This window comes from Canis aureus, chromosome 3 (assembly GCF_053574225.1).
Source record: "Canis aureus isolate CA01 chromosome 3, VMU_Caureus_v.1.0, whole genome shotgun sequence".
Lineage (NCBI taxonomy): Eukaryota > Metazoa > Chordata > Mammalia > Carnivora > Canidae > Canis > Canis aureus.
The window spans coordinates 41563482-41580531 of NC_135613.1; the positions used below are offsets into that span (position 1 = coordinate 41563482).

The 17050-nt window shown below is 39.1% G+C and overlaps 1 protein-coding gene and 1 pseudogene across 6 annotated transcripts in view; one reads left to right on the forward strand and one right to left on the reverse strand.

The window, feature by feature from the left end:
* DOCK7 (dedicator of cytokinesis 7) overlaps positions 1-17050 on the reverse strand; it is a 219246-nt gene that overhangs the window by 188119 nt on the left and 14077 nt on the right. For all 6 annotated transcript variants that reach the window (XR_013376384.1, XM_077892050.1, XM_077892049.1 and 3 more), the window contains exon 2: positions 2469-2574. Coding sequence is in view for 5 of the 6 variants with exons in the window: in XM_077892050.1 (XP_077748176.1) it covers positions 2469-2574 (106 nt within the window). In the remaining variant the exon portion in view is untranslated. The remainder of the gene's footprint in view (positions 1-2468; positions 2575-17050) is intronic.
* On the forward strand, positions 10024-10618 carry LOC144305182 (nicotinamide riboside kinase 1 pseudogene; annotated as a pseudogene).

A 17050-nucleotide genomic window follows, 5' to 3' on the forward strand; every position in this document is an offset into this window, starting at 1 on the left:
ATCCCAGATCTCCAGGATCGCGCCCTGGGCCAAAGGCAGGCGCAAAACCGCTGCGCCACCCAGGGATCCCTGTTTTTGTTTTAACACAAGTGATCAAAGACCAAATTCTATCTGTGGATTTTATATACATCCCCATTTGAATAACCCAACTACAAAAAGATATTTATCAGATAAGCAAGGAAATTTAGCATGTATTAGATATTAGATGATACCAAGGAATTACCATTAATTTTGTTAAGTCTGGTAACACCATTATGGTTAAGAAAATATCAGTGTTTATACTTGCCTTTCTATTTCTGTATATGTTTAAAGATTCCCATAATTTAAAAAGTACTTTATCAGGGATCCCTGGGTGGCTCAGCGGTTAAGCGCCTGCCTTCAGCCCAGGGCGTGATCCCAGAGACCCGAGATCAAATCCCACGTCGGGCTCCCTGCATGGAGCCTGCTTCTCTCTCTGCCTGTGTCTCTGCCTCTCTCTCTCTCTCTCTCTCCCATTAATAAATAAATAAAATCTTAAAAAAAAAATGTACTTTATCAAAGAGAATACAAGAAGACAAACTGAAGTCAGCAAGCTCTGACAATCCTTTGAAGGAACTGTATTGCAAAGTAGAGCAAAAAAATACCAGAGGCTGGGGACAGGTAGAAAAGTAGGGCAAAAGAGAAGGACTTTTCTTAAGTGGGAGAAATAACAGCATGTTTGCATACTGATGGGAATGATAGGGTAAACAGAGAGGAAAGGTGATAAAAGGAAGAGAGGATTACTGTATTTCAATAACTGAGAGAAGGAGGAATTGATTAATGCCTCCACTTGTTCACTAGTGGTTCATCCAAAGTAACAGGTGAACATAGACTACATGGATACAGATGACAATCAGTGAATACACATGGTGGTAGGAGTATATGGAAGTTTTATTCTGACTGCTTCAATTTTCACAAGTGCAATATGAAGCCAAGTCATCTTAGGAATAAAAATGGAAAAGAAAAAAAAAAATGGGAAAGAGTGATTAGGGGTTAAGAGTAAGGAGGCATGATGGGCAGCCCGGGTGGCTCAGCAGTTTAGCGCCGCCTTCAGCCTAGGGCCTGATCCTGCAGATCCAGGATCGAGTCCCACATCGGGCTCCCTGCCTGAAGCCTGGTTCTCCCTCTGCCACACGCTCTCTCTCTCTCTCTCTCTCGCTCATTAATAAATAAATAATCTTAAAAAAAAAAAAAAGTAAGGAGGCATGAAAGAAGTCAACTAAAATAGTGGGGAAATGAATGAACTAGGAAAATATACTATTTGTTTGGAAATGTTAAGGCCTTTGTGAGTAAGTGGTCATAAACTGAGACCAGTCCGTGGGATTACATTTTTCTCCAGCTACACAGCTGTACGAGTATAAATAGTGGTATATTTTTAATTCATATTCTTACTATAACTAGCAAGTATCAGGTTTTTGGTTTGTTTGTTTAGATTTTATTTATTTATTTGAGGGAAAGAGAGCAGAGGTGGGGGAGCCCGGGGGCAGTCAGAGAAAGAGGGAGAAGAAGTAGACTCTGCCCCTCTCTCTCTGTCTCTCATGAATAAATAAAATATTTTTTTAAAACAAGGTGTTTTTTTTAAATTATTATAACGCTGGGTGGCTCAGTGGGTTAAGCATCTGACTCTTGATACCAGCTCAGGTCATGACCTCAGGGTCATGAGATGGAGGCCAGTATTGGAGAGTATTTGGGATTTTTTCTTTCCCTATCCCTCTGCATCTCCCCGCCAATCCCGTACTCGTGCTCTCTCTTTAAAACCTGATTATTCTCAAAAAAAAAAAAAAAAAAAAAACCTGATTATTCTCATGCCAGTTTTTTTTTTTAAGACTTTATTTATTCATGAGAGACACAGAGAGAGAGAGAGGCAGAGACACAGGCAGAGGGAGAAGCAGGCTCCATGCAGGGAGCCCGACATGGGACTCGATCCCTGTTCTCTAGGATCACGCCCTGGGCTGAAGGCGATGCTAAACCACTGAACCACCTGGGCTACCTATCATGCCAGTTTCTTAATAAGAATACATATGTTTATGTCTCTGACACAATAACTGGTTAAGTCAACGATTCAATAACTGTATATTCCCTTCTATTAAAGGAGACAGATAATACTACAAATCTACATAATTAATATTTCCTTCAATACCTATTTCTAGAATAGACCCCTAAATTTTCCTGTAATGTATAACCTTAGATCTGGGAAGTCTCAACTATAAAATTCTAGAATTGATAAATCCCGAATATAAAGTTTCAGAGTTAACTACAAAATCAATACCTTTATTACACCTCCTGACAGTCTTCCCAACTCAAATTTCAGGAAAGAAAGGAGTAGGAACAAATAAAATTATGAGACTAGTGATGGGACCCAATCCACTGGCTCTTGCCTTTCCACGTTTTTTTCATGGCCTCATCAGTAATGCACCAGTAACATCCCATATTTTAAATATGTTACTTACTGTGGTATGATGGGATATATTGCCAACAATGTTGAGGTTTTTGAGTAGTTGAGGAGAACCGCTGTATTGTCCAGAGATCTGCTTCCTGACTTCAGCAGCCACAGTTCTATAACAAAGTAAGTAAATATATTATTAAAAAAGAAAACAACCAAGTTAAAAATGGAAGGAAACTAAGTATATTAAATATTCATTTAAAAACCACCAAAATCTCAGAGTAACAATAGGGCCACAAATTCAGAGATATTTTAGTAAGTACTGCCTATAATTACAGAACATCTTTAGGCTGATGTAGGATGCAAAAGTGACAGCCAACTTACAGAAGGCTTTTCTTTTTTAATGATTTTATTTATTTATTCATGAGAGACAGACATAGGCAGAGGGAGAAGTAGGCTCCATGCAGAGAGCCTGATGTGGAGCTCGACCCTGGGACTCCGGGATCACACCCTGAGCCAAAGGCAGAATCTCAACCACTGAGCCACCCAGGCATCCCCAGAAGGCTTCTTTTATATCTGGTATTTCTGGAAACATACTTTGGTTTACAACATAGCAGGAAGCTATAATAAGATATATACTAAAATGTATACATCTTAAGCATATAAAATTCTAAAATATTTTATAAACAAAGAATTAGAAAGAAAAAAAGTCTTCTTTCCTGTCTTTTTTTTTTTTTAAGTTTTTTTTTTTTTTTTTTTTTTATGATAGACACACAGTGAGAGAGAGAGGCAGAGACACAGGCAGAGGAAGAAGCAGGCTCCACGCACCGGGAGCCCGACATGGGATTCGATCCCAGGTCTCCAGGATCGCGCCCTGGGCCAAAGGCAGGCGCTAAACCGCTGCACCACCCAGGGATCCCTCTTCTTTCCTTTCTAATACCACTAGCTCCTTATTCATGTCCCGAAAAACTAAAACTATTCCTTATTTTTACTTAACTATTAGAAAATGTCCTTAATACTCTGCCATTAATGGCTTTCCATAATCTGACCCTAATCACCTTTCCAGCCTTGCATGTCCTTTCCCAAATTCTTGTCAGCGAACATAAACTGATTCCTACAAAGCTGTTTCTCTTCTGTATCCACAAATTCAATTCTTATCTAGTTTTAAAGGGAAAACTCAAATGTCAACACCTGCATACAAACTTCTTAGCTCACCAACTAAAAATAATACCACCATTCATTAAAACTCTTAGAACAACAAAAAAAAACCTCTTAGAACATTTATAATCTAATCCACTTTCCTCCTTCCTATTTTTCCATAGTTCATATATGCTCCGTATAAACAGAGGCAGTGATTTCGTTCGTCCTTGTTTTCCCTAAAATATTTAGCATGCAGCAGTCAAAACAAGTGACTGATTGGTCCTATGAAATATACAGTATTAATGACCTTTCTGACAAATGAGGTAAACCACAAAAGTATTACCATACTACAACAGATAAATCTTTATTGAATTAGGATTAGAGTTTAAAGTTCCATCATTTTGGGGAGCCCGGGTGGCTCAGCGGTTTAGCACCACCTTCAGCCCAGGGCATGATCCTGGAGACCGGGAATCGAGTCCCACGTTGGGCTTCTTGCATGGAGCCTGCTTCTCCCTCTTCCTGTGTCTCTGCCTCTCTTTCTGTGTGTCTCTGATGAATAAATAAATAAAATCTTAAAAAAATAAAAAATAAAAAAATAAAAGTTCCATCATTTCAAACTGTTTACTAACCCTTGGGGGCATACTAGCATTTCAAATTTACTTACATGGCATTTCTAAAACAAAAATATTTTAGAAATTCCAATGACTTTATACATCATTAATCTCCATATCTTTATACCTTACAAAACTATAAAGCAAAATATTCAGTAAGTCCCAAATCCTGTAATGAAATAACTTCCTCACATTACTAACATTTTTATTAAATAGAAATTATAACTTTAAAAAAATTATAACTCGAGGATCCCTGGGTGGCGCAGCAGTTTAGCGTCTGCCTTTGGCCCAGGGCGCGATCCTGGAGACCCGGGATCGAGTCCCACGTCAGGCTCCCGGTGCATGGAGCCTGCTTCTCCCTCTGCCTGTGTCTCTGCCTCTCTCTCATCTCTCTCTGTGTGACTATCATAAATAAATAAAAAATAATAATAATAATAAAATAAAAAAATTATAACTCAAGAACACAAAATAGGAACGCCTGGGTGGCTCAGCAGTTGAGCATCTGCCTTCGGCTCAGGGCGTGATCCTGGGGTGCTGGGATCGAGTCCCACATCAGGCTCCTTGCAGGGAGCCTGCTTCTCCCTCTTCCGGTGTCTCTGCCTCTGTGTCCCTCATGAATAAATAAATTAAATCTTAAAAAAAAAAAAAAAAACACTATATAAACACCACTATCAATAAATTTTGTGCAATTATTTTTCTGCAGTCAATTTCTAACTTCTACACTATGATTAACTGGCCACTTCCTTATTTCATAAAACTAGCCTTCTGGGTTTTTTTAATCTTTTCCAAAAACTAAACCCTACTTTCTCCTATCATTCTACTGCAAACAAATTTAAATAGGTCTAATGACCTGGTTTCCAGGACAGCCTGATGATAATTTTGTTCTGCAGTGTCCAGAGACTGAATTCAGAGCCCTGAATATCGTGGTCTCCAATCGAATTTCCAGCTGAATTTCTAGACAATCTCATTTTCCAAAAATTACCCAGATTTATGATACAATCTTACCCCCACTTTCTTCTCTCTCACACCTCCTTCCTTTTTCATGTTCAACCATTCCACACATATTTACAAGCACTGTTTTGAGCCTAATACTTAACTAGAAATTTTTGATACAAAGGTAAAAAAGTTATTAAGTCTCAAAATACTGAATTACCTTAGCTTTTTTAAGTGGGTGATTTGAGGCACTTTGGGCCATTTTTGTACTTTATAAAAGGCTAATTTGTTATTCAAATTGTGGAAACCTAGAAGTTTATCCTTCAATAAGTAAATGGATATACAAACTGGTACATCCACACAATGCAATATTACTCAGCAATAAAAAGAAATATGTGGGCAGCCGTTTGGCGCTGCGGTTTGGCGCCGCCTGCAGCCCAGGGCGTGATCCTAGAGATCCTGAATCGAGTGCCGCGTCAGGCTCTCTGCATGGAGCCTGCTTCTCCCTCTGCCTGTGTCTCTGCCTCTCATTCTCTCTCTGTGTCTCTATGAATAAATAAATAAAATCTTTGAAAAAAAAAAAAGAGGGATCCCTGGGTGGCGCAGCGGTTTGGCGCCTGCCTTTGGCCCAGGGCGCGATCCTGGAGACCCGGGATCGAATCCCACATCGGGCTCCCGGTGCATGGAGCCTGCTTCTCCCTCTGCCTGTGTCTCTGCCTCTCTCTCTCTCTCTGTGACTATCATGAATAAATAAATAAAATCTTTAAAAAAAAAAAAGAAAAAAAAAAAGAAATATGTTATCAAGCCACAAAAGACATAGAAGAATCTTAAAAGAATACTGCAACTGAAAGAAGTCAATCTGAAAAGCCTATGTACTGTATGATTCCTACTATATGACATTCTGGAAAAGGCAAAACTATGGAGACAATAAAAACAGGGGTTGCCAAGGCTGGAGCGGGGGAAGAAAAGGAAGGGATAAAAAAGTAGTGCACAGGGAATTTTTAGGGCAGTAAAACTATTCTGCATGATTTTATAATGGTAAATAGATATCCTTATGCATCAGTCAAAACCAATAGAATGTATAACACAAAGCATAAATCCAGTGTAATCTATGGATTGTAGCTAATAATAATATATCCATATTGGCTCATCAATCAATTAAAAAGCATACTATACTAATGCAGGATACAAATAATAAGGGAAACTTGGGCACCTAGGTGGCTCAGTGGGCTAAGCATCTGACTCTTAGTTTCAGCTCAGGTCTTGATCTCAGGGTCATCAGTTCAAGCCCCAAGATGGGCTCTAAATAAAAAAAAATACAATTTAAATAAGAGAACCTTGCTGGGGAAATGTATAAGAAAACTCTTTGTAGGGCAGCCCCAGTGGCGCAGCAGTTTAGCGCTGCCTGCAGCCCAGGGTGTGATCCTGGAGGCCCCGGGATCGAGTCCCACATCGGGCTCCCTGCATGGAGCCTGCTTCTCCCTCTGCCTGTGTCTCTGTCTCTCTCTCTAGCTGTGTCTCTATGAATAAATAAATAAAATCTTTAAAAAAAAAAAAAAAAAAGAAAACTCTTTGTACTTACCACTTTCCACCAGATGTGAAAAGAAAGTTCACTTCAGTTTAGGATTCCCCTTAGGCCTTTTAATGGAGCCTATATGTTATGTGTTCATTACTGTGTTTAGTTTAAAGGCCTTAAAATCTCCTGATCCTCTTGTCAAGACTTAGATAAGAATATGAAAAAGCTAAATAAAATCTTTTTTTTTTTTTTTTTTTTTTTTAAAAAAAAGGTGGCAGCTGGGTGGCTCAGCGGTTTAGCACCACCTTCAGCCCAGGGCCTGATCCTGAAGACCGGAGAACGAGTCCCACGTCGGACTCCCTGCATGGAGCCTGCTTCTCCCTCTGCCTGTGTCTCTGCCTCTCTCTCTCTAGGTCTCTCATGAATAAATAAATAAAATATTTTTTTAAAAAAAGAATATGAAAAAGCTTTTTCATAGAATATTTGTTCTATGTCTCTCTTTCTCTGTGTTATTCAACTCAGTCTACCATCCTCAGCACTACACCTCATTGTTTCTGGGGCTAAACCAGGAGTTACCTGAATTTCATCAAATTCAAGATGTCACTAAGTAATTAAGATGTGCCATTATTTCATGTACAGCTAGGGAAAAAAAAACCCTGCCAATTAACCACCATACCATCAATTAATTGGAAAACATACTGATTCAAAATGATGTTAAGCAGTGAAACTTAAAATAAATGAAACACAATACCTCAAAAAGAGATGATCTTTTCTTTACTAACAAAGACGTACTACAAAAGATAATCAAATATGTTCAAATATTTGTCTTATTTCTACATGACAAAATTTCCCCAAAAAAGAAAATTAGTAATAATTGGAAAATAAAAATCATTTCTAAAATGGGCTATAAGAGCAATAAAAATATAACCCAAACAAGGTTTGTATTTACACTGAGACCCTCTCTGTATGAGATTTCACAGAATGGTAATGAGGAAATTTTCCCAAATGAAAAATAATTATTTTTTTCACCATTCTATAGTCCAAAGTATGCAAGACAAAAAATATGATGAGTAAATACAGTTCCTGATAGCAGTTAAAATCCTTCACTAGGGACACCTAGGTGGCTCAGCGGTTGAGCATCTGCCTTAGGCTCAGAGCGTGATCCTAGAGTCCCGGGATCAAGTCCCACATCAGGCTCCCTGCAAGGAGCCTGCTTCTCCCTCTGCCTGTGTCTCTGCCTCTCTCTCTCTATGTCTCTCATGAATAAATAAATAAAATCCTTTAAAAAAAAATCCTTCACTATGCAGTAGTCCTTCCTTACTCATGGGGAATAGTTCTATGCCCCCAGAGGATGCCTGAAACTATGGATTGTACCTAACTCTATGTTTTTTCCTGTACGTACATACCTATAACTAAGTTTAATTTACAAATAAGGCAAAGTAAGAGATTAACAGGAATAAAATAGAGCAATTATAACAACATACTTAATAAAAGTTATGTGAATGTGGTCTCTCAAAATATCTTATTATACTATATTTACCCTTTTTCTTGTGATGATGTGAGATGATAAATGCCTATGTGAGGACACAGGGGAAGGAAGTAGGCACTGTGACGAGGCATTAGGCTACTATTGAGAAGAGAGAAAGTCAAATCCTCACAGGAGGAGGATCATCTGCTCCCTGACTGAGGTTGATTTCAGAAAGTAAAATTGTGGGACACCTGGGTGGCTCAGCAGTTAATCATCTGGCTTCAGCCCAGGGAGTGATCCTGGAGACCCGGGATCGAGTCTAGAATCCCTGTATGGAGCCTGCTTCTCCCTCTGCCTCTGCCTGTGTCTCTGCCTCTCTCTCTGTGTCTCTCATGAATAAATAAATAAAATCTTTAAAAAAAAATAGAAAGAAAAGAAAGTAAAACTGTGGATAATGGGGGACTCCTGTAGACTGATTTTTTTCCCATAATAATTTTTCCCACTCCAAGTCACCTGGATGGCTCAATCAGTTAAGTGACTTCCTTCAGCTCAGGGTCAAGCTCAAGATTCCAGGGTCACACACAAGTGGAGCTCCCTGCTCAGCAGAGTAGCCTGCTTCTCCCTTTCGTACAGCCCCTCCCTACCACTTGTGCTCTTTCTCTCAAATAATTAAAATCCCTTAAATAATAATAATAATAATAATAATGATGATAATAATTTTTCCTACTCCTAGTAACAGCTCCATAGTAGGGAAATAGAAGTCTTTTTTTACTTCTAATAAGCTATTAACATTAACTGCAAAGTGGAAAGGTCAAAAATTCCATAGTTACTTATGCTCCTAAATCATAAAAGAATAACTTCTTCCCCTCCGAAAAGAACATGATTGATTACTTTACCTATTTGCTCCTTATCAACTCTCTCCATTTTACAAGCTTTTTCATTATGTCAACATGCATTACAATTTTCACAAAAGCAAGCACTCACTGAGTAAGGCCATTCACCATAGGACATTGGAAATACCAACAAACGACTGACATCCTGAGGGAAATTATGTTGCATTTAATCTTTCCTCTAACTTCCGCCCACTTTCAGAGATGCTCCATCTAACCTATGATTTCCAGAATGATAAATCTGGGCCTCTCTCTTCTCTACTCATTCTTCATGGGACCAAAAGGAAAACCTTAGGAAAGATGAGTAAGGAGAGGGGAGCCTGGAAGACCTTACCGCTCTTGATGTCAGGGTTCTGAGTTCAAGCCCCACACAGAGCATACTTAAAAAATAAAATAACAGGGATCCCTGGGTGGCACAGCGGTTTGGCGCCTGCCTTTGGCCCAGAGCGCGATCCTGGAGACCCGGGATCGAATCCCACATCGGACTCCTGGTGCATGGAGCCTGCTTCTCCCTCTGCCTGTGTCTCTGCCTCTCTCTCTCTCTGTGTGTGACTATCATAAATAAATAAAAATTAAAATAAAATAAAATAAAATAAAATAAAATAAAATAAAATAAAATAAAATAAATAAATAAATTTTAATTTAAAATATGAGTAAGGAGAGTTTACACAAAACAGAAGAGTTTAGCTGAGCCTCTCCTATAGAGTCTAAAAAGTAGCTGCCATGTATTATGTCAAATAAGAAAATTAGATCTCAGGGGGCATGGGTGGCTCAGTGCACGAGCATCTGCCTTTGGCTCGGGCGTGGTCCCCGAGGGCCGGGATCAAGTCCTACATTGGGCTCCCAGCATGGAGTCTGCTTCTCCCTCTGCCTATGTCTCTGCCTCTCTCTCTGTGTCTCTCATGAATAAATAAATAAAATATTTTTTTAAAAAAAGAAGCAAAAGTCTAATCTAATCAAAATAGATTAGACCTGGGCCACCTCTGACAGGGTAGAGATGCAGAGGGAGGGGCTGTGGTCTTCTGCCACTCTGCTTGGGAGGACTCGAACTGGCAACTGGAAACTTTAAGAAGACATGATTTTCAAAGCTAATTATGAAAACATTGATCATTGGAATTAATAGTGTAACAAATGGCTGGACAACAATACTGGCTAAGAATTTGCAGAAATACCTCCCAAACTGCAGTATCATCTGTCAAGGTGATTGCTCTAAGCCAGAGTCTGAGATCAAGACAGAGATAGATTTCTATAGTACGACGAGCTTGAAGCACTTAATATGGAAAAAATGATATCCACCATTTCCTGCTGGATGAAAAGCCCAAGACACTCACTGTTTTATCAACAGACTGGAAATGCTGAGAAATCTCCATATTAATCATCAAAGGCTTCCTTCTCAATTATAAGCCCTTTAACACTCTATGGAATAGAAACTATTTTCTGACCATTCCATATAAAGAATGTAAAAAGAGGAGCGATGCAAAGGTCTACAAGCCTCGGGACACCACCCCTCCCCAGGATACTTTGATGGCCATGTGTGCCCATGTATCTAAAGCACAGACAAGAAATGGAGACATCAGGTGGGAAGCTGTTCACCTAGGCAGAACAAAATCTGAAAAGGACCTCTTTTCACAAGTGTATGAAGAGCTAATACAAGAATAGCACAGCAAAAGTGTTTGAAAGTAACAAAGTAAAGGTGGAGCACCCTGAATTTTTCCTGGCATGAATTAGGAAAATCAAGAGTATATTTAAGAACCTTAACCAAGATACAGTATGTAGTCTGGTATGATGACAGCTGTTCATTCATTTGTTTGTGTTATCATACATGGTTTCCCCAATATGTGGAACAGTAAATAAAATAGTTATCCATGCCAATAGACAGGAATTTACTTTGATGAGCTGTTCTCACTCCAATGAGTGCAGAGATATAGACAGCATAGCTCACAAGGAGTCAGTTTCTCTAGACTAATGACTGTCAAACTTTTCTGAACAGGACCCAGAGGACAAAATAAGGCTTACATCACAATCTAGTATACATGTAATCCATTGTTTCTATAGGTGTCTGTGTACATATGTGTGTGTAGGTATGTATGTGTGTATATACACATACATCAAGCATCACAAAGCAGTCACTTTAGATATAATGCCAGGTGATATTTTTCTATTTTAATTTTTTTTTAAGATTTTATTTATTTATTCATGAGAGAGACAGAGAGAGAGAGGCAGAGACACAGGCCGAGAGAGAAGCAGGCTCCATGCAGGGAGCCTGATGTGGGACTCGATCCCAGGACTCCAGGATCACGACCTGAGCCAAAGGCAGACACTCAACCGCTGAGCCACCCAGGTGTCCCATCGATTTGTAATTTTTAAAAAATATTCATCACCGGGCAGCCTGGGTGGCTCAGTGGTTTAGCGCCACCTTCAGCCCAAGGTATGTTCCTGGAGTCCCGGGATCGAGTCCCACGTCTGGCTCCTTGCATGGAGCCTGCTTCTCCCTCTGCCTGTATGTCTCTCATGAATTAATAAATAAAATCTTAAAAAAAAAAATTCATCACCATTCAATACCAATGCCTGCCTCTTGCAAATAAAAGTTTTACTAGGAGTAACAGTCACATTGAATAAATCAATAATTTACTAGAAAAAACAAAAACAATAGATTAAAGAAACGCAACACTGTGTTACCTAAGTATTTGTGCCAAAAATGTTTAACCTGAATTGAATCAGACTGTACATCTAACATCTAGTTTACAGGAAATACAAGGAACACTGGGACAACTTAGTGCCAAAAGAAGCCATCAGACAAAAAACAGAAGATAGGTCATTCTGTACGGCAAGTCTCTTCAACAAATCAGTATGATGGGTAAATAAATAAAATAGTAAGTAAGTAAGTAAGTAAGTAAGTAAATAAATAAATAAATAAATAAATAAATAAAATAGTGGGCTAAGTTTTAGCATTAAAAAAAAGACTTCAGACCAAAAAAAGTATGCCTAGGGACACCTAGGTGGCTTGGCAGTTGAGTGCCTTTGCCTCCTGGATTCCCAGGATTGAGTCCCACATTGGGCTCCTTGCATGGAACCTGCTTCTCCTCCCTCTGCCTGTGTCTCTGCCTCTGTGTGTGTGTGTGTCTCTCATGAATAAATAAATAAAATCATCAAAAAAAAATTTTTTTTAAGTACAGTCTATTTAAAAGAAAAAAAGGCTTAAGCGATACAACTTACTGTAATGAATGGTTCCTAACTGGATCCTGGTTTGAATAAACCAGCTACAAAAGACATTTCTGGGGATAATAAGAAATTTGAACATGGACAAGGTATTACATAATTAAGAATTATTTTTTTTTAATGTGTGAAAACAGTATTATATGAATGTAGGAAATGTCCTTCTACTTTAGAGATGCAAATGATATTGGTAATTCAGCTTTAAACTCTTCAGCTATTATTTAGTCTACCTTAATGTACAAAAGTAGCAAACTAAATATGGAGTATAGATGGGGCAAATACTCTTCAAGAAGCATTATCACGTCCTCCATAAATCCCTGCCTGGTTATTTCTGTTCAGTTCCACTCAGGTTAAATACTCTTAAAAAAGTACTCATGTTTATCCATATACATTCAAAAACAGAGTTACCAGGGGGCTAATACAGGCAGCAGACTGGCCAGACTGCTTTTCACCATGGAAATAAGAACCTGGCCTTGCTGACACAGAATTTGGTTTCAGCAGTAGGAAAGCCCAATATGTGTAAACATCCTCTTTGATATAAGCACATAAATTGCAAAGCAGGTTTTTCTGGAACACTAATGCAACCTTCAAATATAAAAGTGTGGTGGGCCTGGATGGCTCAGCAGTTGTGCATCTGCCTTCAACTCAGGACGTGATCCCAGGTCTGGGGATGGAGTCTTGCACCATGCTCCCTGAGAGGAGTCTGCTTCTCCCTCTGCCTATATCTCTGCCTCTCTTTGTGTGTCTCTCATGAAGAAAAAAAAATCTTGGGGCACCTGGGTGACTCAGTGGTTGAGCATCTGTTTTCGGCTCAGGCTGTGATCCCAGGGTTCTGGGATTGAGTCCCACATCAGGCTCCCAGAAGGAAGTCTGCTTCTCCCTCTGCTTCTGTCTCTGCCTCTCTCTCCATGTCTCTCATGAATAAGTAAAGAGAATCTTTTAAAAAATGCTAGAATGGAACAACTGATAAGAGCTTCTTTTTTTTTTTTAATATTTATTTATCTATTCATGAGAGACACAGAGAGGGAGAGACAAAAGCAGAGAGAGAAGCAGGCTCCCCGTAGGGAGCCCGATATGGGACTCGATCCCACGGTCCGGGTTCACACCCCAAGCCAAAGGCAGATGCTCAACTGCTGGGCCACTCAGGAGTCCTACCACTGATGTGAGCTTCTTAAGTACGGGGACTGCATCCCATTAATCTTTACATCCTCAGTATCTGAGATCATAGAAAGAGAGAGAGAGAGAAAGAGAGAAATGGAGGCACAGGTCTAAGAGTGCACAGAGAGAAAAGGAGATAGGCCAAAAGAATGAATTTAGAGACTACTCAGTTTATGAACCTCCAAAATGCCTTCCAGAGTAAACTAATTTGTAAATATAGTTGTCTCTAATTGACCAGGAAAGAAATAGGAAGTATGCCTTTTTATCTATTACTGTCAAGTAGGTAAATATTTGCTGGGGGAAAGAATCTAAATCCACGGAAGATTTCTAAATATATAATAATTTCTGTAAAAGCCTTGCTGACATCATTATCATCCCATTTATTAAGTGAAACATGATACTCTCCTACGTGAAACTTTTTTTTTTTTTAAGATTTTATTTATTCATTCATGAGAGACACTGAGAGAAAGAGGCAGAGACACAGGCAGAGGGAGAAGCAGGCTCCATGCAGGGAGCCCGATGTGGGACTCGATCCCGGGTCTCCAGGATCACACCCTGGGATGAAGGCGGTGCTAAACCACTAGGCCACCCGGGCTGCCCTGAAACTCTTTTTAAACAAGATGTATGATATGTTTACTTATCTGAAAGTAGGCTCTTATATGACTTTAACCAATCTGCAAAGGGCTGGTTCCAGAACTATGTTCAAACTCTACAATTATGCAAATATAGTAATTATGAGAAGCAGAGGAAATAAGATTTTCCAACACGGAGAAAAGACAAAATAACTCTAAGGAAGGACTTTTCTTTTTTTTTAAGTAGACTCCACATTCAACGTCAGGCTTGAACTCACAACCATGACATTAAGAGTCGCATTAAAAAACTCAAACTTCGGGATGCCTGGATGGCTCCACTGTTGGGTACCTGTCATTGGCTCAGGTCCTGATCCTGGAATCCGGGATTGAGTCCCGCATCGGACTCCCTGCAAGGAGCCTGCTTCTCCCTCTGCCTATGTCTCTGCTTCTCTCTCTCAGTCTGTGTCTCTCATGAGTAAATAAATAAATCTTAAAAAAATAAATAAAAATAGGGATCCCTGGGTGGCTCAGCGGCTTGGCGCCGAGCTCCGGGCATGGAGCCTGCTTCTCCCTCTGCCTGTGTCTCTGCCTCTCTCTCTCTGTCTATCATGAATAAATAAATAAATCTTAAAAAAATAAAAATAACTCAAACTTCACAAAGAGGTTAAAAAAAATGGTATATCTCTCTACTATCTGGAATCCCCAATCTTATTTCCCAAATGTAACCACTTCACATTTTATCAGGTATCCTTCAGGAAAAAGATGTGTATTTTTTAATGTCCACATATTACATCATATGATTTTAAAAAACCTGTCTTGAGGGATCCCTGGGTGGCTCAGCGGTTTGGCGCCTGCCTTTGGCCCAGGGCGCGATCCTGGAGACCCGAGATCGGATCCCACGTCGGGCTCCCGGTGCATGGAGCCTGCTTCTCCCTCTGCCTATGTCTCTGCCTCTCTCTCTTGCTCTCTGTGTCTCTCATGAATAAATAAATTTTTTAAAAAATCTAAATAAATAATAAAATAAAATAAAATAAAATAAAATAAAATAAAATAAAATAAAATAAAATAAAAAATAAATAAATAAAATAAATTAACTTTCCCAAGCTTATGAAAGGTAGAGAGTACGGGTTTGAATTCAGATCCATAAAGCTCCTAAGACCTCTTTCCTTGGAAGTAAGTTTCCAAAGGTAAATAATTCTAGCTACAGTTCATATTTGAGTTCTCTAGTCTTGAAAATCTAACCTATGAGGTCAGCTAAAAACACTCAGTGAAAATGTCTAGTGTATACACTAACATATTAACAGGAACACTGTAATTACAACCACCAGCACAGTTATGGTCTGTTTCTTATCTTTCAAGGATGACTAAATAAAACTCTCTTCAGAGGCTTTGTCACTTGTCAGTGAGCCTGTGTTAAATTCTTTAAGAAGTTTGGTTCACAGAGGGCCAGTAACCACTAAAGATCTAAGAAACACACACAGAGAGGTTGATTCGTGAAATCAAAGAACAGAAACAGCCCTTCTATATAATACACTTAACATTTAAGACATAATTCCTTTTGGGGGGAGGATAAAGAAAAAAAAGATGTCGATGACTCATGCATCCCATCTGACGCAATTTTGGAATAACATTTAAGTCAAAGATTTAGAAAGCACTGTATGAAAGAGACGTGGATGTCTCCATCACTCTCATCTATAGCATTCTACCATAGCTCAATTTTCTCAACTAAAACATGGTAATAACATTGTTCCCGACTTCATAGAACATATTAGCTTATAACTACAGAAAAAAGAATTTAAAAATTTAGCATTTGGAAAAACTAACACTGATCTGAAATTGAAAATGAAAACTGAGGGGGGGGTGGGAATCTCTTCTGTAAAAAGTCAATCCTCCCAAAGAAGATAAATTTATCTTTAATTCCATCCTACTTCATAAAAATAAAGCCAGAATCTCCCACAAACATACAAATCATATCCTGTATACAATTAGTTGCTATATCCTGTTCATTCTAACTCTTAAATACTTCTCAAATCTTTGTCTTCTCCTTCGCTTTCCTATAGCATCTGCCTACAAATAGCATCATACTTAATGGTGCAAGTCTGAACATTTTTCTCCTTAGATTGAGGAGAAAGCAAGGATGTCTGCTCTCAATATTCAACATTGTACTGGAGGTTCTAGGCAGTCCAGCAGGGGAAGAGAGGAAGGAAAGAAATGGAAACAAATTAAGGACCTTCAGACTGAAAAGGAAGAAATACAAGTTCAATGTTTGAAAATCAACTGTATCTCTATATACTAGCAACAAACAAACCAAAAATAGTTTCTCAATTCCATCATGTTAATTAACATCAAAATCAATTTTTGAAACAGATTTAACAAAAGACGTATAAGACTTACATACTAAAAAATTAAAAATTTTGCTGAGACAAATCATATAATATCTAAATGAAGAGACACTTTGTGGTCTAAAGACTCAATATGGGCAGCCCCAGTGGCACAGCAGTTTGCAGCAGTTTAGTGCCGCCTGCAGCTCAGGGTGTGATTCTGGAGACCCAGGATCGAGCCCCACATCAGGCTCCTTGCATGGAGCCTGCTTCTCCCTCTGCCTGTGTCTCTGCCTCTCTCTCTCTCTCTCTCTCTCTGTGTGTGTGTCTCATGAAGAAATAAATAAAATCTTTAAAAAAAAATAAAAATAAAAAAATAAAGACTCAATATCGTTCAGACGGCAGTTCTGCCCCAACTAATCTACAGACCCAACATAATCCATGTCAAAATCCCAAAAGGGGGAAATTAGCAGAATTGGTAAAGTTTAGGGATGCCGGGGTGGCTCAGCAGTTTGGTGCCTGCCTTCGGCTCAGGGCATGATCCTAGAGACCCAGGATCAAGTCCCACATCAGGCTCCCTGCATGGAGCCTGCTTCTCCCTCTGCCTATGTCTCTGCCTCTGTGTGTGTGTCTCTCATGAATGCATAAATAAAATCTTTTAAAATAAAATTGGCAAACTTTATATTGATGTTGATTCTAAAATGCTTACGGGAATGCAAAAAATACAGAATGAGCAAGACAATTTTGAAAACTAAAAGTTGGAGGACTCATACTTCCGGATTTCAAACCTTACTCTAAAGCAACAATCAGAACAGTGTGGTACT